This window comes from Pristiophorus japonicus, chromosome 6 (assembly GCF_044704955.1).
Source record: "Pristiophorus japonicus isolate sPriJap1 chromosome 6, sPriJap1.hap1, whole genome shotgun sequence".
In the NCBI taxonomy this organism is placed as follows: domain Eukaryota; kingdom Metazoa; phylum Chordata; class Chondrichthyes; family Pristiophoridae; genus Pristiophorus; species Pristiophorus japonicus.
Genome location: NC_091982.1, coordinates 32,847,888 through 32,871,373, shown reverse-complemented (window position 1 = coordinate 32,871,373; position 23,486 = coordinate 32,847,888). Strand labels below are relative to the sequence as shown.

At 41.9% G+C, this 23,486-nt stretch overlaps 1 protein-coding gene across 11 annotated transcripts in view; it reads left to right on the top strand.

The window, feature by feature from the left end:
* LOC139265606 (zinc finger MYM-type protein 3-like) overlaps positions 1-23,486 on the top strand; it is a 133,990-nt gene that overhangs the window by 16,029 nt on the left and 94,475 nt on the right. For all 11 annotated transcript variants that reach the window (XM_070882736.1, XM_070882738.1, XM_070882732.1 and 8 more), the window contains one exon: positions 19,689-20,559. In XM_070882736.1, the coding sequence (XP_070738837.1) occupies positions 19,707-20,559 (853 nt within the window). In that variant the 5' untranslated portion in view covers positions 19,689-19,706. The remainder of the gene's footprint in view (positions 1-19,688; positions 20,560-23,486) is intronic.

The following is a 23,486-nucleotide window of genomic DNA, read 5'->3' as shown; positions in this document are numbered from 1 at the left end:
TGAGTCCATAACCAGATCAGCTATGATATTAAATGGCAGAGCAGGCTCAAGGGTCCAAATGGCCTACTCCTGCTCCTATTTCTTATGTTATGTTCTTATGTCCTGTGCAGCTGTAGACATTCTACACTAGTATCTTTACGTAGGCCATTACTAAATAATATCAGAGGTACTTGGACTGATCTGGGGAATCTTCATGACTCATAACATAAAAAATAGGAGCAGGAGTAGGCTATTGGCCCTTGAGCCTGCTCCACCATTTAATAAGATCATGGCTGATCTGATGATGGACTCCGATCCACTTCCTTACCCGCTTCCCATAACACTTCACTCCATTATTGTTCAAAAATCTGTCCACCTTAAATATATTCAATGGCCCAGCCTCCACAGCTCTCTGGGGCAGAGAATTCCACAGATTTATGACCCTCAGAATAAATTTCTCCTCATCTCAGTTCTAAAGGGGCGACCCCTTATTCTTAAACTATGCACCCTAGTTCTAGATGTCCCCCATGAGTGGAAACCTCTTCTCTATCTACCTTGTCGAGCCCCCTCATTACCTTGAATGTTTCGATAAGATCCCCTCATTCTTCTAAATTCCAATGAGTGTAGGTCCAACCTGGTCAATCTTTTTTCATAAGTCAACCCCTTCATCACAGCAATCAACCTAGTGAACCATCTTTGATCTGCATCCAATATAAGTATATCCCTCCTTAAATAAGGAGACCAAAACTGTATGCAGTACTCTTGGTGTGGTCTCACCAATACCTTGTACAGTTGTAGCAGGACTTCCCTGCTTTTATACTCTCTCTCCCCCTTGCAATAAAGGCCAACATTCCTTTTGCCTTCCTGATTACTTGCTGTACCTGCACACTAACTTTTCGTGTTTCATACACAAGGACCCCCAGGTCCCTCTGCATTTAAATAATTTGCTTTTGTATTTTTCCTGCTAAAGTGGATAACCTCTCACTTTCCCATATTATACTCCATCTGTCAAATATTTGCCCACTCACTTAGCCTGTCTATTCTTTTGCAGATTTTTTGTGTCCTCCTCACAACTTGCTTTCCCACCTATCTTTATCATCAGCAAACTTGGCTGCCTTACACTTGTAAATAGTTGAGACCCCAGCACTGATCCCTGTGGCACCCCACTAGTTTGCCCATTTATCCCGACTCTCCGTTTTCTGTTAGTTAGCCAATCATGTAATACAAAAGCAAAATACTGCAGATGCTGGAATCTGGAATTAAAAACAGAAAATGCTGTAAATCTCAGCAGGTCAGGCAGCATCTATGGAAAGGAAGTTTCATCATCGACCCGAAATGTTAACTCTGTTTCATCTCCACAGATGCTGCCTGACCTGCTGAGATTTTCTGTTTTTATAGCCAATCATCTATCCATGCTAATAGATTACTCCCAACCCTGTGAGCTCTTATCTTGTGCAGTAACCTTTTATGTGGCACCTTATCGAATGCCTTCTGGAAATCCAAATGCACCACATCCGCTGGTTCCCCCTTATCCACCCTGCTCGTTACATCCTCAAAAAAAACCCAGCAAATTTGTCAAACATAATTTCCCTTTCATAAAACCATGCTGACTCTGCTTGACTGTGTTATGCTTTTCCAAATGTCCTGCTATTGCTTCCTTAATAATGGATTCTAGCATTTTCCCAATGACAGATGTTGGGCTATCTGGTCTATAGTTTCCTGCTTTCTGTCTCCGTCCTTTTGGAACAAAAAAATAGGGGCATTACATTTGCAGTTTTCCAATTTGCTGGGACCTCTCTTGAATCCAGGAAATTTTGGTTGATAGCAATCAATGCATCCACTCTCTCTGCATCCACTTTTTTTTTTTAAGGCCCTAGGAAGCAGGCCATCAGGTCCAGGGGACTTATCCACCTTTTGTCCCATTATTTTACCGAGTACTTTTTCTTTAATGATAGTGATTGATTTAGGTTCCTCCCCCCTGCCACCTCCCTGTAGCCCCTTGATAATATATTGTTGGAATGTTTTTAGTGTCTTCTATCGCGAAGACCGATACAAAATATTTGTTCTAAGTCTCTGCCATTTTCCTGTTCCCATTATTAATTCCCCAGTCTCATCCTCTAAGGGACCAACGTTTACTTTAGTGACTCTCTTCCATTTTATATACCTGTAGAAGCTCTTATTGTCTGTTTTTATATTTCTTGCTAATTTACTCAATCTATTTTCTTTTTTTTTACATTATTTCTAAAAAAATTCACAATCCTCTGGCCTCAGTAATCTTGGCAACATTGTATGCCATTGTTTTAATTTGATACCATCCTTTACTTCCTTAGTTAACCACGGATAGTTCTCGCTTCTCAGTCTTTCTTTCCCACTGGGATATATTTTTGAGAGTCATGAAATATTTCCTTAAATGTCTGCCACTGCTTATCAACCATCTTACTCTTTAATCTATATTCCCAGTCCACTTTAGCCAGCACTGCCTTCATACCTTTGTAATCTCTTTTTAAGATCAGGACACTGGTTTGAGACCCAATTTTCTCACCCTCCAACTGAAGTTTAAATTGAACCATGCTATGATCACTCTTTCCTAGAGAATTTTTTACTGAGATCATTTATTGATCCTGTCTCATTACACGGTACCAGATCGAAGATCGTCTGCTCCTTGGTTGGTTCCACAACATGCTGTTCAACGAAACCATCCCGGATACACACACTGAACTCTTCCTCAAGGCTATCTTGGCCAATTTGATTTGTCCAATCAAAGTGAAGATTAAAATCACCCATGATTATTGCAGAACATAAGAACATAAGAAATAGGAGCAGGAGTAGGCCATTTGGTGTCTCGAGCCTGCTCCACCATTTAATAAGATCATGGCTCATCTGATCATGGACTCCGCTCCATTTCCCTGCGCGCTCCCCATAACCAATCTAAAGGATGGAAGCTCTAAAAGTGCAACTTTCTCTCTCTACTGTTCTAGAGTGTCAATTTCGGTTATATGCTCATGTTCTGAAATAGGAATTGAGCCAAGAATCATTTAATTTAAAGTTGAAAGTGCTATCAACTGAGGCAAACCCACCCTGAAGCTTGGGGAAAGGTCGAAAGTTTGTGGAGTCACTGCACAGTAATTTGGTATATTTTTACTATATTTGTGTAGGACCTTATCGGCAAATAGGATTACTACATTTAAGTTTTAAACTTTTCCGTCGTTTCTACTATTTGTCGTGTGAATTTACCTGATCATTCTGAGATGCAAATTTATCCAGATGTTTTATGCTGTATATGACAAATGTTCTTGCTGTTGAATATAATGAATTAAGTCTAACTCATTGAAATTAATTGTGTCAACATGTTGGTAGCCTTCAGTTGTGTGAAATATTGTGTGTGCTACAGTTTCTGTTTAGCAGTTTCTGTAGTTTTTCCTCAACCTTCTTCCTCACTGGAGCTACTGTGACCAGTTCACAGCAAATTCATCCAGACCAGGGATTGAACTTCACCCATATTGCTCAGTCACACACGATTCAGTGCACTAACCCACAAAATCATTAGAATTTCTTAGAGAAAACATGTTTTTCATCTGTATATGTATCTGATGTGTGTTTCTATTTCTTCACTAAGTGAGTGGTTTGCTTCAGGGAATGGCTTAGCCAGACCTGGTTGGACACATTTAATTACTATTGGGCCTCGCTCTCCTCTGCCAAAACAACCGACTATTCCAAGATCAGGCTGGAGAGCTTCGCCACTAGCAACCATTTCCTTAAGTCATTTTCACCAGTCCTCTCCAACAGGATATGTAAGGGTTTCATGGATGTCTTCGTTGCTAAGACTTAAACGATCCATTCAGCTGTCTTTGCTCCCGCCCCCTCCCCCCCACCCCCAATTTCCCAATACTCACCAAGCCAATCTCCCTCTTGCTCTAGCCCCACTCTGCTGCTCCCTTGAGCCTATTCCTACTAAATTAATCATCTAACTTTCCTTCCTGGCCCCCCTTGTGAGCTGACATTGTAAATGGTTCCTTCTCCTCGGGTACTGTCTCCTTTCCTTTTCAAAACCCACCCTCTCCTTGCAAACTACTGCCTCATCTCCAACTTCTCTTTCCTGTTCAATATTCTTGAATGTGTTGGGTGCTCTTTGCCTTTCCGTCATTGTTCATGGGTTTATATGTAACCTTTAGGACTGCTGACCAAGGGCCGTGCGGCTTTATGTCGGTCTGCGCAGACACGATGGGCCGAAATGGCCGCCTTCTGCGCTGTAAATTTCTATGTTTCGAAAAGCAAAAATACTGCAGATGCTGGAATCTGAAATAAAAACAGAATGCTGGAAATACTCAGCAGGTCAGGCAGCATCTGTGCAGAGAGAAATAGAGTTAATGTTTCAGGTCGATGATCCTTTGTCAGAACCCAGTTCTGGCAGGAAAAAATGTAATGGAGTAATGGGCTACTTTTAAAAAGGAGATGGTTTGGGGACATTCTAGGTACATTCCCACAAGGGGGAAAGGGAGGGCAACCAAAACCACAACTCCCTGCATGATGGAGTAGAATGAAGCAGAAAAAGGGTCTGGATGACAGATGTCAGCTTGATAATACAAGGGAGAATAAGGCTGACTATAAAAAGTACAGAAGAGAAGTGAAAAAGGAAATAAGGGACAAAGAGACAAAATGAGGATAGATTGGCAGCTAATATAAAGGGGAATGCAAAGGTCTTCGAGAGGCATATTAACAGTAAAAGGGCTGTCACAAGAACGGTGGGGCTGATTCGGGACCAAAATAGACAACTATTGGTGGAGGCAGAAGGCATGTCTGAGGTACGAAACGAGTACTTTGCATCGGTGTTTACCAAGGAGGATGACTTTGCAAAAGCTATGGTAAACCAGGAGGTTGCTAGAATACTGAGCTAAAAATAGATAGAGGTGGTACTAGAAAGGCTGACGGTAATTCAAGTAGATAAGTCACCTGGTCCAGATGGGATGCATCTGAGGTTTACTAAGGAAAGTAAGGGTAAAAATTGCAGAGGTGTTGGCCACAATCTTCTAATCCTCCTTGGATACAGGGATGCTGTCAAAGGACTGGAGGATTGCAAATGTTACACCCTTGTTCAAAAAAGGGAGGAGGATAAACCTGGCAATTACAGGCCAGTCAGTTTAGCATCGATGATGGGGAAGCTTTTAGAGGCAATAATCTGGGAGAAAAATAACAGCCACTTGGACAAGCAGGGATTAATAAAGGAAAGCCAGCATGGATTTGTTGAGGGTGTTTGACTGAGATTGAGTTTTTTGATGAGGCAACAGAAAAGGCAGATGAGGGCAGTGCAGTTGATGTGTATACGGATTTTGAAAAGGCTTTTGATAAATTAGCATATATTTGGCTTGTTAGTGAAATTGAAGTCCATGGGATAAAAGGTACTGAAGTGCATGATCAGCCATGATATTGAATGGTGGTGCAGGCTCGAAGGGACGAGTGGCCTACTGCTGCACTATTTTCTGAGGGTACAGGGCACAATTTCAAAATTTGCAGATGACACGAAATTTGGAAGTGTAGTAAACAGTTAGGTAGATCGTAATAGACTTCAAGAGGACAGACAGGCTGGTGGAATGCGCGGACACATGTCAGATGAACAAGGGCAGAGAATGTGAGGTGATACATTTTTGTAGGAAGAATGAGGAGAGACCACACACTTAATGGTACAATTTTAAAGGAGGTGTAAGAACAGAGGCCTGGGGGGTGTTTGAGTATAAATATTTAAAAGTGACAAGGCAGGTTAATAAAGCATATGGGACCCTGGGCTTTATAAATAGAGGCACACAGTATAAAAGCCAGGAAGTTATGCTAAACTTATATAAGAAAGAAAGACAGACTTGGATTTATATAACTCCTTTCACGACCACCGGATGTCACCAAGCGCTTTACAGCCAATGAAGTACATTTTGGAGTGTAGTCACTGTTGTAATGTTGGAAATGCACAAACAGCAATGTGATATTGACCAGATAATCTGTTTTTTTTTGTTATGTTGATTGAGGGATAAATATTTGCCAGGACACTGGCGATAACTCAACTGCTCTTCGAACTAGTGCCATGGGATCTTTTATGTGCACTTGAGAGAGCAGATGAGGCCTCGGTTTAATGTCTCATCTGTAAGACGGCATCTCCGACAGTGCATCGCTTCTTCAGTCCTGCACTGGAGTGTCATCCTAGATGTTTTTTTTATGCTCCAGTTCCTGGAGATAAAACCTTAGCTCAGCCCCAGCTGGAGTATTATGTCCCATTCTGGGCATCACACTTTTTAGGAAGAAGGTGAAGGCTTTGGAGAGGGTACAGAAGAGATTTACTAGAATGATTCCAAGGATGAGGGAATATAGTTTTGTAGATAGATTGGAGAAGCTTCTCTTTGGAGCAGAGAAGGCTAAGAGGAGATTTGATAAAGGTGTTGAAAATTATGAAGGGTTTAGATAGAGTTTAAAAAAAAAAGAGAAACAGTTTCCAATGGCTGAAGGATCGCTAACTCGGGGGCACAGATGGTGATTGGCAAAAGAATCAGATGTGACATGAGGAAAAGTTTCTTTATGCAATGAACGGTTGGAATTTGGAAAGCCTGATAGGGTGGTGGATGCAGATTCAGTAGTAGCCTTCAAAAGGGAATTGGGATAAATACTGGGAGAAAAAATTGCAGGGATATGGGGAAAGAGCGGGGTGAACGGGACTAACTGGATTGCTCAAAGAAAGAGCTGGCACAGACTCGAATGGGCTGAACAGTGGCTTCCTCTGCTATATGATTCTCCTCAAAACCTATCTCTTTGATCAAGTTTTAAATTATTGATTTTAATGTCTCCTCCTTTCACTCAGCATCCATTTCTTCTTGATTGTGCCTCCTGAAGTGCTTTGGAATGTGTTTCTATGTCAAAGATGCTGTATAACTGCAAGTTGTTGTAATGGTGCTTCTAACGTGTTGACTTTTTTAAAAAAAACAAACAATTTGCACCAGTTGCAGCAGCACAAAAACCTTCAGACTCTTGATGTAGAGTTATACTGTAATGATGCAGTAAAGGTTTAGCCTCCAGAGGCTATCGGTGAACTGTTAGGGACAGTAATTTACTAATTTTCCACAGGAAAATGTGTTTTGCACAAATAACCTGTTCTATTTTATAGACAGCAACTTTCTATAGAGGGGCTGTCCTACCAGTTTTCACAATAATGGAAAATGTAGTTTTTCCTTTTTTTTCTCGAATTCAATTTTGGACTTCATTTGCTGCTGTATATTCACAAGTTTGCACATTTGTCCATCTCTATTTGCTCATCAGTTCTCCATATGTGTCCATTATTTCCTATTCTGTGTAAGACTGGGGTGCTCAATCTTTGTTTGTGGGATGCTTACATAAAGTCCTGCGGGCCACGTACAACGTTTAAATATATGTTACGTTGACTTATCTTGAGGTACTGATAACTTATTTTGTTCTATTGATAAAGGAGCAGTATATATAAACAGGCCTTTTCAAAATCCCCAGTCCCACAAAATTCAAATAGGAGAAATTAGGGGAGTAAGAAAGTGTAATTTGAAACTGAGTTGTGGAGGCTGGGAAACCAAGGCTCTTGGGCTGCTTGTGGGCCATGTGAGCATTTGGACTATGATCAGGAAACACTGCCATGATAACAGAAAATACTGGTGAGACAGTTGGTCTTAAGACATCTGATAAGTTAATGATTTGTGTAGAGACCCTTTGGAACAATTCTGTGGAAGGATTTCTTTCTTTGCGCCTCGCTCCAAATTAATTAATTTATTTTTATGGATAGTGTATTTCCAATTTTTTTTTTGTTAATTCATTGGGGAGCTGAGTTATCCTCTGTCGAATGTGCAGTGTTAGTCCCTTACAAACCACTAACATCTCGACCACAGTGAAGAGGATTTAGTTGGAGGGTGAGTCACATTGGGTTTCTCATGAAGGGTTATTACTTAGATTTTGGTAAAATCAATGAGGGTCATTGACTTTTCTTTTTGTATTTTTCTTGTGAAGTTTCTGTTTGCCTCTCACTTCCCCCCCCCCCCCCACCCCCCCACGCACGCACGCGCAAACACACACACTTCAGATGCTAAAGGCAACTCCAGATGGAATTTGTGAATATGCAGGACTACTGTTTTCCATTGACATTGTGTTTAATATGTGGGATTAGTGAATTTTTACTGCATTTTTTAGGGCTTGTATTCTGTAATTCTGTCCATTTTCATGTGAAGCTTGCAAATCAGGGGTATTGCTCATCTTCCTTAGGGAAAGTAAAATTTTTGCATAATTGCTAGAGATTTAATTCTTATGAAAGCGATGTTCTTGACCTTTAGTGGAGGAGCCACATGTTGTGCTACAATGCTGTTGATGGCCATGTTTAATGTTAACTATAGCTCAATAAACCTGATGATGGCTGGAAACCTTATATGGCCAGCTACAGAACACATTCGAAGAAAACTATTAGGAGAAAAATCTTTCTATTGCTTTTCATTTTATGTTCTCAATATATTCTCCTCTCCATGCTTTTGTATTCTGGCATATAGTTATGCAAATGCTGGCACCCCTCTGTACTTTGCTATTCTTCACGTCAGTGGGAATTGGCAGGCTGTTTTGAGTATTGCAGTCAAGCCCAATCCTACCTTTGCTTAATGTCTGCATGTGTGGACATTCCAGCAGCAGTTATTGGGTAGTGATGAGAAACAGATACCCTGGTCTCCTCCCCCCCCCGCCCCCAATCCCTTCCCCTTAGCCTCAGGGGTGCTTCGAGCAATTCGTAGCATTTCTGTTGTTTCCTCAGCTGAGATCAGCTCACTCAATTCAAACCAGAAATGTTCCTGTTGTGTTGAACTCCTGACTATACCAGGCAATTCATTGCTGACTTGAGTTATCTATGAGCCTATCCTTCAATCATTTTCATGGAGGTATCCTGCTTCAGTTCATAAGGATGGTAGAAGCAGAAACCCATACCACTTTTTAAAAAGTACCTGGATGGGCACTTTAAGTGCCTTAACCTTACAAGGCTACAGACCAAGAGCTGGAAAGGGGGATTAGGCTGGATAGCTTTTTGTCGGCTGACGCGGATACGATCGGCTGAAATGGCCTCCTACCACGCAGTAAATTTCTATGATTCCATGATTTCAACCCACAGTATCTATCCACTGCTGAAAAACAAACTTTTTTGGTCCTGAAAGAAAGTCTAATTAATTTTAACAGCATGCCAAAATAAAATATTTAAAGAGCATACAAGGAATTTATCCAATTGTGCTGTTGTATGCAGTTTATTTTTGGACTATTAAAATATTTACAGACTTTGAGCAATCCTCACCCTGGGGATACTATTTGCAATATTGTTTCTGTACCTGATAGATGCACTTATATTTTTAGGGGGAGAGGTTAATGGATTGAAGTGTTGATTTGTCAGGCCAGTTACCATTATTCTGCTCTGGTTTTGGGGGAGTGTACAGAAGAAATTGGACCAGGAGTAGGCCATTTGGCCCCTCGAGCCTGCTCCGCCATTCAATAAGATCATGGCTGATCTGATCATGGACTCAGCTCCACTTCCCTGCCCGCTCCCCATAACCCTTTACTCCCTTATCGCTCAAAAAGTCTGTCTATCTCCGCCTTAAATATATTCAATGACCCAGCCTCCACAGCTCTCTCTTCCTAATGCCATTCTCTCGTTCATTTGCCCAGCTGGAGCTGCTCTTCAAAAGATGCAGTTGGGTACATGTAGAACAGTTTTCTGCACATGGATGCAACATTTTAATGGGTCTCCACTTTATTGAGCAGCTTTTATACGATTGATGTCCAATGCATGAAACTGGCTCTTCATATTTAATGAGCCAAAAAGGGGAGCTGGCAAATCTGGTGGCAGCTCTCCAGACCCATGGGACAGTGGGTGACTGCTGCAGGAACAAGGTAGGTAGCGTTATATATATTTCCAAGGGCAACTAACAGTTGGGTTACTGGCTGTTTGACATCAGCTGCACCTCAGCAATGTAAAAGTGCCTTTTGAAAATATATAAATATCTTAATGGCAGCCAGCTTATGTTAAGCTTTCCATTGTTATATGTTTAATGTAATTTGGATTTTTAATAGAACAAATTACATAAGAACAAGAGAAGGCCAGACAGCCTCTTGAGCCTGCTCCGTCATTCAATAAGATCATGGCTGATCTGATCATGGACTCAGCTCCACTTCCCCGCCCGCTCTCTATAACCCCTTCTCCCCTTGTCGCTCAAGAAATTGTCTCTTTCTGTCTTAAATTTATTCAATGTCCCAGCTTCCACAGCTCTGAGGCAGCAATTCCACAGATTTACAACCCTCACAGAAATTCAATGGGTGGCCCCTTATTCTAAGATCATGCCCTCTAGTTCTAGTCTCCCCCATCAGTGGAAACATCATCTCTGTATCCACCTTGTAAAGCCCCCTCATAATATAAGTTTTGATAAGATCACCTCTCATTCTTCTGAATTCCAATGAGTAGAGGCCCAACCTACTCAACTTTTCCTCAAGTCAACCCCCTCATCTCCAGAATCAACCAAGTGAACCTTCTGAACTGTCTCCAAAGCAAGTATATCCTTTCGTAAATATGGAAACCAAAACTGCATGCAGTATTCCAGGTGTGGCCTCACCAATACCTTGTATAGCTATAGCAAGACTTACCTGCTTTTATACTCCATCGCCTTTGCAATAAAGGCCAAGATACCGTTGGCCTTCATGATCACTTGCTGTACCTACATATTATCCTTTTGTGTTTCATGCACAAGTACCCCCAGGTCCATGCTGTATCGCTGTATCGCGGCACTTTGCAATCTTTCTCCATTTAAATAATAACTTTCTCTTTGGCAGAAAAAAAATCAAAGTGCATGACCTCACACTTTCCAACATTATACTCCATCTGCCAAATTTTTGCCCACTCACTTAGTCTGTATGTCCTTTTGCAGATTTTTTGTGTCCTCCTCACACATTGCTTTTCCTCCCATCTTTGTATCATCCCCAAACTTGGCTACGTTACACTCAGTCCCTTCTTCCAAGTCGTTAATATAGATTGTAAATAGTTGGGGTCCCAGCACTGATCCCTGCGACACCCCACTAGTTACTGGCTGCTAACCAGAGAATGAACCATTTATCCTGACTCTGTTTTCTGTTGGTTAGCTAATCCTCTATCCATGCTGCTATATTGTCCCCAACCCCGTGAACTTTTATCTTGTGCAGTAACCTTTTATGTGGCACCTTGTCAAATGCCTTCTGGAAGTCCAAATACACCATATCCACTGGTTTCCCCTTTATCCACCCTGTTTGTCACATCCTCAAAAGATCTCCAGCAAATTTGTCAAACATGACTTCCCCTTCATACATCCATGCTGACTCTGCCTGACTGAATTTTGCTTATCCAACTATCCTGCTACTGCTTCTTCAATAATGGGCTTCAACATTTTCCCAACCATAGATGTTAGGCTAACTGGTCTATAGTTTCCTGCTTTTTGTCTGCCTCCTTTTTTAAATGGGGGCATTACATTTGCAGTTTTCCAATCTGCTGGGACCTCCCCAGAATCCAGGGAATTTTGGTAATTTACAACCGATGCATCCACAATCCCTGCCGCTAATTCTCCCAAGACCCTAGGATGCAAGCCATCAGGTCCAGGGGATTTATCTGCCTTTAGTCCCATTATCTTACTGAGTACCACCTCCTTAGTGATTGTGATTGTCCCTGCCCCCCCCCATAGCCCCTTGACTATCCACTATTGGAATATTGTTCGTGTCCTCTACCGTAAAGACTGATGCAAAATATTTGTTCAGAGTTTCTGCCATCTCCATGTTCCCCATTACTAGTTCCCCAGTCTCGTCCTCTAAGGGACCAACATTTACTTTAGCCATTCTTTTTTTTACCTTTTTTATATACCTATAGAAACTCTTGCTATCTGTTATATTTTGTGCTCGTTTACTTTCATAGTCTATCTTCCCTTTCTTCATTTTTTTAGTCGTTCTTTGCTGGCTTTTAAAAGCTTCCCAGTCCTCTGTGCTCCCACTGGTTTTGGCCACTTTGTATGCCCTTGTTTTTAATTGGATATCGTCCTTTTTTTTTAGTTAGCCATGGATGGTTATCTTATCTTACACCCTTTCCTCCTCACTGGAATATATTTTTCTTGAGAGTTGTGAAATATCTCCTTAAATGTATACCACTGTTCATCAACCGTCCTACACTTTGATCTATTTTCCCAGTCCACTTTACACAACTCTGCCCTCATACCTTCATAGTCTCCTTTATTTAAGCTTAGTATGCTAGTTAGAAATCCAACTTTCTCACCCTCCATCTGAATTTGAAATTCAATCATGCTATGATCACTCATTTCGAGGGGATCCTTTACTGGGAGATTGTTTATTAATCCTGTTTCATTAAACAGGACCAGATCTAAGATAGCCTGCCCCCTGGTTGGTTCCATTACATACTGCTCAAGGAACCCGCCCCTTATGCACAATTGGTGCTTTTGATGTAGTGAACAATTGAACAAAATGGGAGTAGGGGAAATGGAATACTGTAATGAATGCCAAGGACAAAGTGGGGGGGGGAAAGGTTAGGGAGGCAGTCAAAAATGGGTTTGAAGAGGCTTTTGAGGTGGGAAAGATACAATAGCATGGGAAGGATTAAAGACACAATTTCATAATGTAGGGGCTTGCTGGCTAATAATACAGTATATAATCTCCTCTCCCATTACTGAGAATGTATGAGTCAGCTTCATACTACACAATGCACAGCTTACACATGCTGCTTAACAGGAACAAAATGGCTGTTTAACCTAAAATGATTGTAGAGCAGGTCCAATCCTGCTAAAAGCTGTTGGTAACTGAACCGTTACTAACGGGAAATTGATTCTTGACTTCGAAGTAGCAGAAGAGACAGAGAAGAGAAACAAAGGCAAAGTAAAAGGGAAAGCAAATACTTTATACATTAGATGGTTAGATGGTGACACCTTGCTGTTAAAGTTCACAGATGTCTTTGTGCCAACTCTTGCCTGCATAGACAACTACAGATTGAGCTGCAGTGTCAAAGAAGACACAGAGTTTACTTCAGGGAGGAAGAATCATCAGAATTCTTCATGCCCCACACGACCATATCTGTTTGTGGCTAGACATAGAGCAGCAGAAATCAGAGAGCAAGCTTGCCTGCCTGCTCTTTTTGCTGTGGGTGGTGTGTGATTGTAGCACTGGTTGTACTGATGATCTATTTGGAGATTAGTTTTCATCCCTGGTTTGTGTTGAGCTAGGAATCATCAGCTGGGTCCAAATGATGGTGTGACAATTGGCCTCAGTTGGCTGGAGGAAGGTTGGGGGAAATTGGCCCTGATTGCTATCTGAGACTACTGGTACATGTGGAAATCAAAAAACCCATGGGATCAGGTTTGACATGTTGGTCCTTTTGGATGAATAGCTGTGGAAAGTGGTCATGGCTGGACCATGGCTTTTGTGTATCAGCTATTTGACAACAGAAAAGCATCATAAATAAACACTGTACTTTGGGGGGGGCATTAGACTACTCTTATGGAAAATACAGTCTGATTTTTAGCTGGATGGTGACCTGGCTCATTGATGTTTTCATAAGGGAGTGATTACATGAATGCTCATTTGTCTTACATTTCATTGCTGGGCAATGGTTTTCAAATGGCTATAAATAATTGCATGAAATTCGATCCCTGATTCTAACTTAGTTTGAAAATACTAAAATGGGTGCAATCATGACTTACGAAGGAGTTACATAGGGCCCAAGTTGCTCCTATTTTTTTTTAGAGCGACTAGATTTTTTTGGAGTAACTTAAAAATCGCTATTCTCCCCATTTAATTTGCTCCAGTTTAAGTGAGTTAGTTCAGTTTTTTTCAACATGGGGCATTACCAGCCACTTACACCTGTTTTGGCCATTTAAGCAAGTTTAGCCAGCAAAAAGTTACTCCTAACTAACTTAGGCCAGCGTATGTGGCCACTTTTTTTGTACGCTCACAAAAACCTTGAGATTTAAGAAATCGGTGCAGGTAGCCAGAGATGGGGGATGGGATGGGGGGGGTGGGGGGGGCGAAGGCAAGTGAGAGGATTTTGCAAAGCACTAAACACCTTCACAACAACATTAAAGAAGCATAAGTACATTTAAAGCTCAGCACTAAACAAAACAGTACATTTAAAGCACTAAACAAAGCACAAAAATAACCATTCAATAACAAATAAAAATTACAGGGAAGCTGAGAGAACTTGCACCTAGCACCAAGACTTACAAAGCACAAAAAGTAATAAGCAATTAATTAACAAAAAAAATAGAAGGAACCCTGCACCTAAAGCACCAAGACCAAAGTAATAAGCAATCATCAATCAATAACAAATAAAAAATAGAAGTCCTACCTTTTTATGTGAAGGGAAGACAGCAGGCCGCAGATGAGGGAGCCCATTTGACCAGGGCTCGGGGCGATAAGACTCACCAGGAGGCTAGGCTCAACGCGGCATCGGTGCGGGGGGGGGATGGGCGGAAAGTACCCTCTTGGACTTGTAATAACGAGTCAGTCTGTGGATTCTGCTCTTAAGAATCAAACGGAATTTGGCATCTTTATCCTTCCTGTTCCTCTCCAAATGCTTCTGGACAGCCACGGCAGTCTTGATCAAATGGTACAAATCCTCTGGAAGGTCTGGAGCCTTCTTGGATTTCAGTATCCTGAAGATCTTGTTCCCAGTAACAAAATGCACCTGGGCAACACCATGGGAATCCCTGAGTATCACACCAATCTGTGATGGGGTCAAGCCCTTTGCCAGCTTGTAAATCTGTTCTTTTCCATCAGGCACTGTTCCCTCGCAGGTCACGGAGGGGAGCCCATTCGGCCAGGGCTAGGGGTGGCATGCTTCGGGCCCCTCTCCCACAGCCTGCAGAGATTTGGGGGTGAGGAGCCCCGCCCCCCATTCCTTCTGCGCTATGCCAAAGGCCTACATCGTTCCAGCTGCGAGGTAACTTTTAGGCGTGGTTTTTGTTCTAAAAAGTCGGCGCACCTCCATTGTAAGCGTGGGGGCAAACTTGGGCCCATCGAGTCTGCAACACAGAAGTAGGCCATTTGGTCTATGCTGGTGTTTATGCTCCATGCAAGCTTCCTCCCACCCCTCTTAATCTAACTCAAGTGTGGTCTAATCAAGTTTCTATGCAGGTTTAACATAACTTCTTTGCTTTTCAATTCTATCATCCGAGAAATGAACCCCAGTGCTTGGTTTGAACTTTTTAAATGGCTTTATTAACCTTTCGCTACTTTTAGTGATTTGTGTATCGTACCCCTAGATCCCTTTGATCCTCGACCCCATTTAGACTTCTTATCCAAGCAGTATGTGATCTCCTAATTCTTCCTGCAAAAATGCAGCACCTCATGCTTATCTATATTGCACTCATTTGTCAATTTACACGTCCATTCTGCAAGTTTATGAATGTTTTCTTTTATTTTGTCAACACCTTCCTCAGTATTAACTAGCCCCCAATTTGATGTCCATAAATTTTGAAATTACACTTTTGATTCCCGAATCCAAATCGTTTATGTAAATTTTGAACAGTGATCCTAGTATCAATCCCTATGGAATACCATTTCCCACCTTTTGCCGTCTTAAGTAGCTAACCCTGACACCTACCCTTTGTCGCCAGCTTGCTATCCATTCTGCTACTTGTGCCCTGATTCCACATGGTCTGATTTTAGCCATGAATCTATTATGCGATACCTTATCGAAAGCCTTCAGAAAATCCGAATTTCCTACATTACAACAGTGACCACACTTCAAAAAAAATAACCATTTCATTGGCTATAAAGTGCTTTAGGATATCCTGAAGTTGTGGAAGATGCTATTTAAATGCAAGTTCTTGAGTGTTGACCTCGAGCATGTTTTCATAAATAATTGTATTGTAGGAACAGGAGTAGGCCATTCAGCCCATCAATCCCATTCTGTCATTCAACCAGATCATGGCTGATTGCTACCTCAACTCCATCTATCCAACAAAAATCTTGATCTCAGCCAAACAAATTCCTTTCGCCTCTATCAAAAGGGAGTGAGTTCCGGATTTCCACGAGCCTTTGTATGAAAAAAAGTGCTTCCTGATTTCACTCCGAAATGATCAACTCCAATTGTAAGACTATGCCCTGTTGTTCTGGATTCCACCACCAGAGGAAATAGTTTCTCTAAAATTACCCCATCGATTCCCTTAATCTTTTTAAATACCTCGATTAGATCAACTCTCAACTTTTTAAACTCCAGGGAATAGAAGGCGAGTTTATGCAACCTGTCCTCAATTTGACCCTAATAATCCCTGGTAATCTACACTGTATCCCCTCCATGGGCAAAAATATATCTTTCCTGAGGTTCTGTGCCCAAAACTGAACACAGTACTCCAGATGGGATGAGACCAAGGCTCTACAACTGAAGCATAACGTTCTCACTTTTTGAATTCCCAACACCTTGAGATAAAGGGCAACTTTCATTTAGTCTCTGATTACTTTTTGCACTTGTGCACCAGCTTTGTGATTTTTTTTTTTGTGGTACATGGACACCTAAATCCCTTTGTTCCTCCATAGTTCCCAGTCTACTGCCATTATGAAAACATTCTGATTTGTCTTTCTCAGATCCAAAGTGAATAACATCACAGTTCCCCACATTGAACTCCATCTGCCATAGTTTTGCCCACTATCTTAGTTTGTCTATGTCTCTTTGCAACTTCCTGCTTCCATCCACGCAATCTACTCCGCCTCTTAACTACTCGGCCTCCTAACTTAGTTTGCAAACTTGGATATACAACTTTTTCCTTTATCCAAATCTTCTATATTAATGGTGAAAAGCTGAGGTCCCAGTACAGATCCCTGTAGAACACCATTTGTATCACCTGTCGGGGAACAAACCAGTTGCCTCTTCTCTCTGTCTCCGACTTACCAACCCATGCCACAGGTTACCCTCCTAATCCATGCGCTCGAATTTTAATCCAGTAAGTTCCTCCCTTGACTTATTTTTATGTTCCCTCATCCTGCTGGTGTTTTGTACAAAGCGAATGGAAATAATTTAAGTGTTAATTTTCTTATGAAGATGAGGATGTTTGGATTGTGAACTTTTTAAAAGCCCCAGTGTTGGGTGTAGCACAAGGTTAGATACCGAGAAACTGTGATTGACTGACTTGTCTTTTTTTAAATTTATGTGAGAATGTGTTGCAATCTGATGGCTAAAGAGATGTTGAGTATTGCCCGAGGTTGTTTTCCAAGTATTTGTCGTCCTGTTCATATTTTATTGGGGAGCCTGCTCGTTCCTTTTGAACAAATGTTACCTCTGATTTTGTTTTTTTGGGAAAAACATAGAATTACAAAGAGAAAGATCCTTTCTCCAGCCCTGTGTTTCAGGGACCCTGTTAAAATGCAAAATGTGCAATTATTGTGCTAAGTTATTGTGGGAACGCAGGCCCGCATTTCTGGAGTCTTTGCTTCAGCGCGTGGTCTGGAGATCGAAAGGCTTGAAAGTTGGAAGATTGAAGTTTGGATTAAAAAAACAGGAAGATTGGAAGTTTGGATCGAACGAGACTGTTAGACAATGTGGTGCCTTTCAGCCATTGAAATGAGTAACTGGTCACTCTCTGGATGTTAAATATTTGAGTCATTATCATCATAGACAGTCCCTTGAAGCGAGGATGACTTGCTTCCATGCCAAAAAGGAATGAGTTCACAGATGTTTTAATGAAGGATCTAATATTCCAGATCCTGAACTACATCGTGAAGGGTGGAAGACGCCTGTGCTTGGATTTTTTTTAACGTGTGATGGCGGTTGCACACCAACCACCACACGGGCTTGACAGAGCTAGGTCTTTGTCCAGTGGCAAGGATTACTCAAGACTAACTGGAGACCAGCTCTGCTGCACAGACCGAGCGCGCGCACACATTGTAGTGTGGGCTGGCCCGTGCTGCCCCTGGGCCCTCGCCTTTTCTCGGCCCCAAACTCACGCCTTTCTTGGGCCCCGGTCACTTCCCTCTACAGACTCTTGCCGCTCCTTCGCCCCTCCTGCTGTGCCTGTCTGCACTGCAATCAGCGACCTGGCTTCGTAGCCGTCGCCTTCCTGCAGCAGCACGCACTGCTCCCTGCAGTGGTATGCCGCCACATGCTGCTCCCTCCAATGGCCCCGGCTTGCTGATGGTCTTGCAGGCCGGGACTGCGCTGATTTCCGGGCCGGGCCGCTGCATGCTGCTCCCTCCAATGGCTCCGGCCTGCTGATAGCCTTTGAGTACCTTGGAACTAAACTATGTTAAATATTTGAGTACCTTGCTACGGTGGGATTAATAGTAATTCATGACTAAACGATGTTAAGATATGATAACCTCTGTATGTTAATTATTTGTATGTATCATCGATATATGCCAATCACCTGGTTTGTGTACAGTAATTCACGTTAATTTGAATGTACCATTTGTTACTATGCGAGGAAACGACCTGGTAACTCGGTTAGCAGTTCAGAATAGTAATTCAGAAAGCAGTTAACCATGATTTCAGGACAATTCTACATCGTCTGCATGATAATTGTCTAAATGTACTATGTAAAGAGAAATAAGAGTTCAAAGGCCTTTTCAGTATGAAGATGAGAATTTGACGTTAGACAACACACACTGGAATCTCGGAAGGTGTGTCACAAGCAGCCATGGAAATCGCAGCATCTCAGTAGCTTTCATACTTGGTTTGTTTAGTATGAATGTTTAAATAAAAGACCTGATCCTGCCTTTACTACAACTGAGTGTGTGTGTGTGTAATTCGACGTTAAAAGCAACGAAGCGAAAAGAGCAAGAAAGCTGTTCACAACAGTTATCATGCCATTGCATTTACCCCAAATGTTTTATGGCTGGAAATCTCAATGGTGAGCCTCGATACCAAAAATAGATAAATGAACAAACCCTCACCACTGACATTTCTTGACTGAGCACAAAAATAATGAGTGAAGTCTTAAATTTACAATAGTTGTACCTTTACTTGAGGGTGGGAGATGAAAGGCAATTTCAGTTTTGGTTCATTGTGCGCTGACTGGTGGAAAATGCACCTTAAGTTGTTGATGTGAGAGGTTGCTGGTGAAGAAATAGCAGTTGATCCATCCCTGCTGTAAGTTTATTCGGAAATGATTTGTAGTTGTGAGTGGGGCTTTCCTATTTGCTCAATTAGTAAATACACCACTTGGGATAGTACTGAGATGCAGGGATTGGAAGGTCTGGTCTCGATCCTTGGACTGTCCCGAGTAATCTGAGTTAATTGATTTCAGTTTGGATGATAAAATTGGCATCAATGGCCTTGGACTAAGCCCAAAGTTTCTGCTGTTAAGAGGTACAGACTCGCTCGAAAGTGCACGTGTATGAGTGTTGGATGAGGATAGTGTCTCGTTTGGCAGTGATGCCTTATACAGTTGAACAGTCTACTCACCACATGGTGAGGTATTGAGACAGGTTGTAGAGCAGTGCCATGCCATCTCCCCAGCATAAACTACTGTTTTCAAAGGAAATGGGATAAATTAATTCAGCTCTTCACCTGTTTTGACATAATTGGTAAAACATTGTTATTCAGCGCACTGGCTGCAGCAGATTTGTCATCACTGTTTGCTGTGATATGATGACTATATAGCCACCTATTTTGCAATTTTGTTTTGTTTTTACGAAGAGCTTGCTGTTAACCAGCTGTTTCTTTTTGCATTTTCCCACAGTTTGTGCTCTGTCTAAACATGGATGCTAGCAATGTTGCAGAATCTACAAACTGTCTCCCCAACGAAAATGCCCCAAATAACAGCAGTGATCTGTCTACTTCTGTGAATATGGATATTTCACTTGATGCATCAGAGCCCTGTTCGGAAAGGGGACAGAATTCCACTATTGAAGAAGCGGGTTGTCTTAAGACACCCCCCATTAATGAGCAAGTCACAGTAAAGCTGAATACTGATGGAGGCAATGAGGTGTGGATTAAACCAAAAAATTTCAGTGAAGGAAATGGTGAAAGAAGAGAATTGGAGGCATTTTATAATGACTCCCCTTCAGGGGAAGGACACACTGGTCCTTCAGCATACAGACTGAATGATCCTTGCAGAGCAGATGAAGAGGGGAGCACTATGGACTACATGTTACAATCGATTGAGCCTACATCCAACAAAGAAGCAGTTGATATAAAAGGGGCTCCTGAGAATGACCTTGCCTGGGGTTCTCCTGATAACCAACCTGAGTGTGGGGATACGATGGAAAAAACAGAAGTCACAGAATCAACACTGCAAACTGACAGGCCTGTGAATGTTGCAGCCCGAGTAGGCAATGAGGAAATGGAGTCCAGTGTGCAAGAGGTTGATGTGAAGGCTGATAACAATCAACAGCTACCCACTGACAAAGGTGGCAGCTCACCATTGCCACATGAGGAAGAAGCGGAAGAGATGCGTGATATAAAGACTGTGGAGGATCCTGAGGCCACAGAAATGATCCAAGAAGAAGGTGGTGCACAAGATAATGAGCTGGAGAGAAAAGAAAGTGACACTTATGAGACTCTGCCAAAAAGAACTTCCAGTGCGGGGACTTCAACAGCAACTATTGAAGGTGAGCACCTTTCATTTTCTAAATTGGTATTCACAGCTTCCTGTGATGGATCAGTGGGTAAACATACTAATTAGTATAAAGATTTGGTTTCCCCCCCCCCCCCCCCCCCGCCCCCAAATCTTAATAAAAGCTTAACTTGTGCAGTTATAAATTGAAGAACACAAAACATTAAATTATTCTGGTGAATATAGCAGTTCATGGAAACAGGAAAAAAGCATTTTGATTCACCTGGCTGGCCTGGGTTCAAAAAGTAGTTCTCTACCTTTATCCTCAATTTTTCTACCAGATTTCTGTCCTTCCAAAATTACCAATGTTATCAGCTTCAAACACCACGTTAGGCAGTCAAATCAAGACATTTACCCTCAGTTTCAAGTAGTTATATCTGATCGATCCATTCACCTCTCTCAGCTTTATTCCGTGTCCTCATGGAGCTCTCGGGTCTGTGGTAAGCAGTTCTTCAGGGTTCAACTTGTCTATCTAATACAGTAGTAAGGGCCCTTTTAAGTCTTCAATTTAAATAAAACTCTCCAGTTCTTCTTATCTTCCTGTAGCCAAATTGTCTGATGCCAGGTATGAGATTGATGGTGCTTTGCTACACCTTTTCCATTGCCATGATGTGCTCCCTGTAATATGGAGAGCAGAACTGCATGCAGTACTCCAGATGGAGATGAACCACTGCCCTGTATAGGTGTTCTATGAAATCCTGTGATGTATTCTATTCTATATCAATCTGAGAATGTTCTGCACGGAAGCTGTCTGCCAATCTCTCAATATAAGTTTGGATGAAGGCGACCCTTTGGCAGCCCAGCATACCGATTCTACTTTCTTTCCAGAAGAGCATCTGATTATTAAATCAGTCAAATATCCTGGCTTGAACTGCCTTTCCTGGAGACCTGTACTGTTGCTCACCCTCAATGTTTATATAAAGCTTAGCTGATGTTCGTTCTAACTTTTCTGTTTGCAAGTTTGATCCTGTGTTCTCTTTTTCTGCTGCCTTTGAATATCTGAAATATTTGTTCTGGCCTTACTGTCTCTCTGGCTAAGTAAGTATCTTGCAGACCTCTTAAGGATCTTTTCCGAGATACATTCTTTTGGGCTGGAAGAAGCTTAAGAAAGGAGTGGCAAAGGAGATTGTGGTCAACATTTGTCTGGGGAGGTCAGGGAAAGAGGGTGTTCTGTTGGGTGATTTTCTCCCCCCTTCAATGGGGGTTTAATCAGTTAGTGGGGGGAGAGGGATCTTATGTCCGTGTGCTAATTTTGACTCAATGGCCAAGGGGTTGCCAGATTCGGCTGCTGCCTTCAGGGTTGGGTTGGGTAGGCTGGGTTGAGAGCAGAGTTTTTTAATCTTGGGAGTGTTTGCTGGTGGCGGGGTGTGGTATTTCAATAAACTTGTGGATCATTTGCTGCTGCTTTGCATGTAGTACAATCTTCTGCATGCTTTGGGACATCTTGGGGTTATGAAAGGTGCTATACAAGTACAGGTTTGTTTGTCCTTTACTGGTGAGGGGGCCGCAGTTTGTCTCAGTTTCTGGGCTTGGGTCCTGAGGGATATTCTTCCTGATAAATCTTACCAAAATGTCCAATTGGCTGTTCTGTCAGCAGGGTCATGGCTAGCCTTGAATGCCAATTAAGCGATTGTTATCTTGCCCTTTTTTTGATTTTGGTAGTTAAGCATCTTGTTTATTTTTTTTTTTAAGTGATTTGTTTTATTACATTTACAACTTTTACGATATAAAAAATAATGTTGGCCTTATCACGAAAAGTTCTGCCTCACTTCTAATCTGCCTCCCACCTATGAATATGGAAATATTAGATTGCTATAAACTTGATAAATTCTGCTTCAGACGCGCAGAAGTTTATTAAGAAGTATATTTATGTCGGAAGTTTATTAAGAAGTATACTTTTTTCACTTTTTTTCTTTTTAAAAAAAAAAGTCTACTGTTTTATTTGACTAGAGTGTTGATGTCTTCATGAGGAAATGGTTTGAGGAGTTACTGAGCCGAATGGTCTCTTCGCCCCCCTCCCCCTGTCATCCTCCTCTACTGCAACATTAACATTCCTCTTTTGTGAAGACTGCAGCAAAGTACTCATTCAGTACCTGGAAATCTTTGATTAAGTAAGAGAGAGGGTTGATGAAGGTAGTGCAGTAGACTGGTGAATTAATAATGAGGAACCAGGAAATAGCAGAGACTTTGAACAGATATTTTGTATCGGTCTTTATGGTAGCAGACACTTAAAAACATCCCAATAATAGATAATCAAGGGGCTATCGGGAGGGGGGAACTTAATGTCATCACTATCATTAAAGAACAAGTACTTGGTAAAATAATGGAACTAAAGGTGGATAAGTCCGCTGGATCTGATGGCCTGCATCCTAGGGTCTTAAAAGAAGTGGCTGCAGAGATAGTGGATGCATTGGTTGCAATTTACCAAAATTTCTGGAGTCTGGAGAGGTCCCAATTGATTGGAAAACTGTAAATGTAACACCCCTATTGGGAAAAAAAGGAGGCAGACAGAAAACAGGAGACTGTAGACAAATTAGAAACATAGAAAACATAGAAAATAGGTGCAGGAGTAGGCCATTCGGCCCTTCGAGCCTGCACCGCCATTCAATGAGTTCATGGCTGAACATGCAACTTCAGTACCCCATTCCTGCTTTCTCGCCATATCCCTTGATCCCCCGAATAGTAAGGACTATATCTAACTCCTTTCTGAATATATTTAGTGAATTGGTCTCAACAACTTCCTGTGGTAGAGAATTCCACAGGTTCACCACTCTCTGGGTGAAGAAGTGTCTCCTCATCTCGGTCCTAAATGGCTTACCCCTTATTCTTAGACTGTGACCCCTGGTTCTGGACTTCCACAACATTGGGAACATTCTTCCTGCATCTAACCTGTCTAAACCCGTCAGAATTTTAAACGTTTCT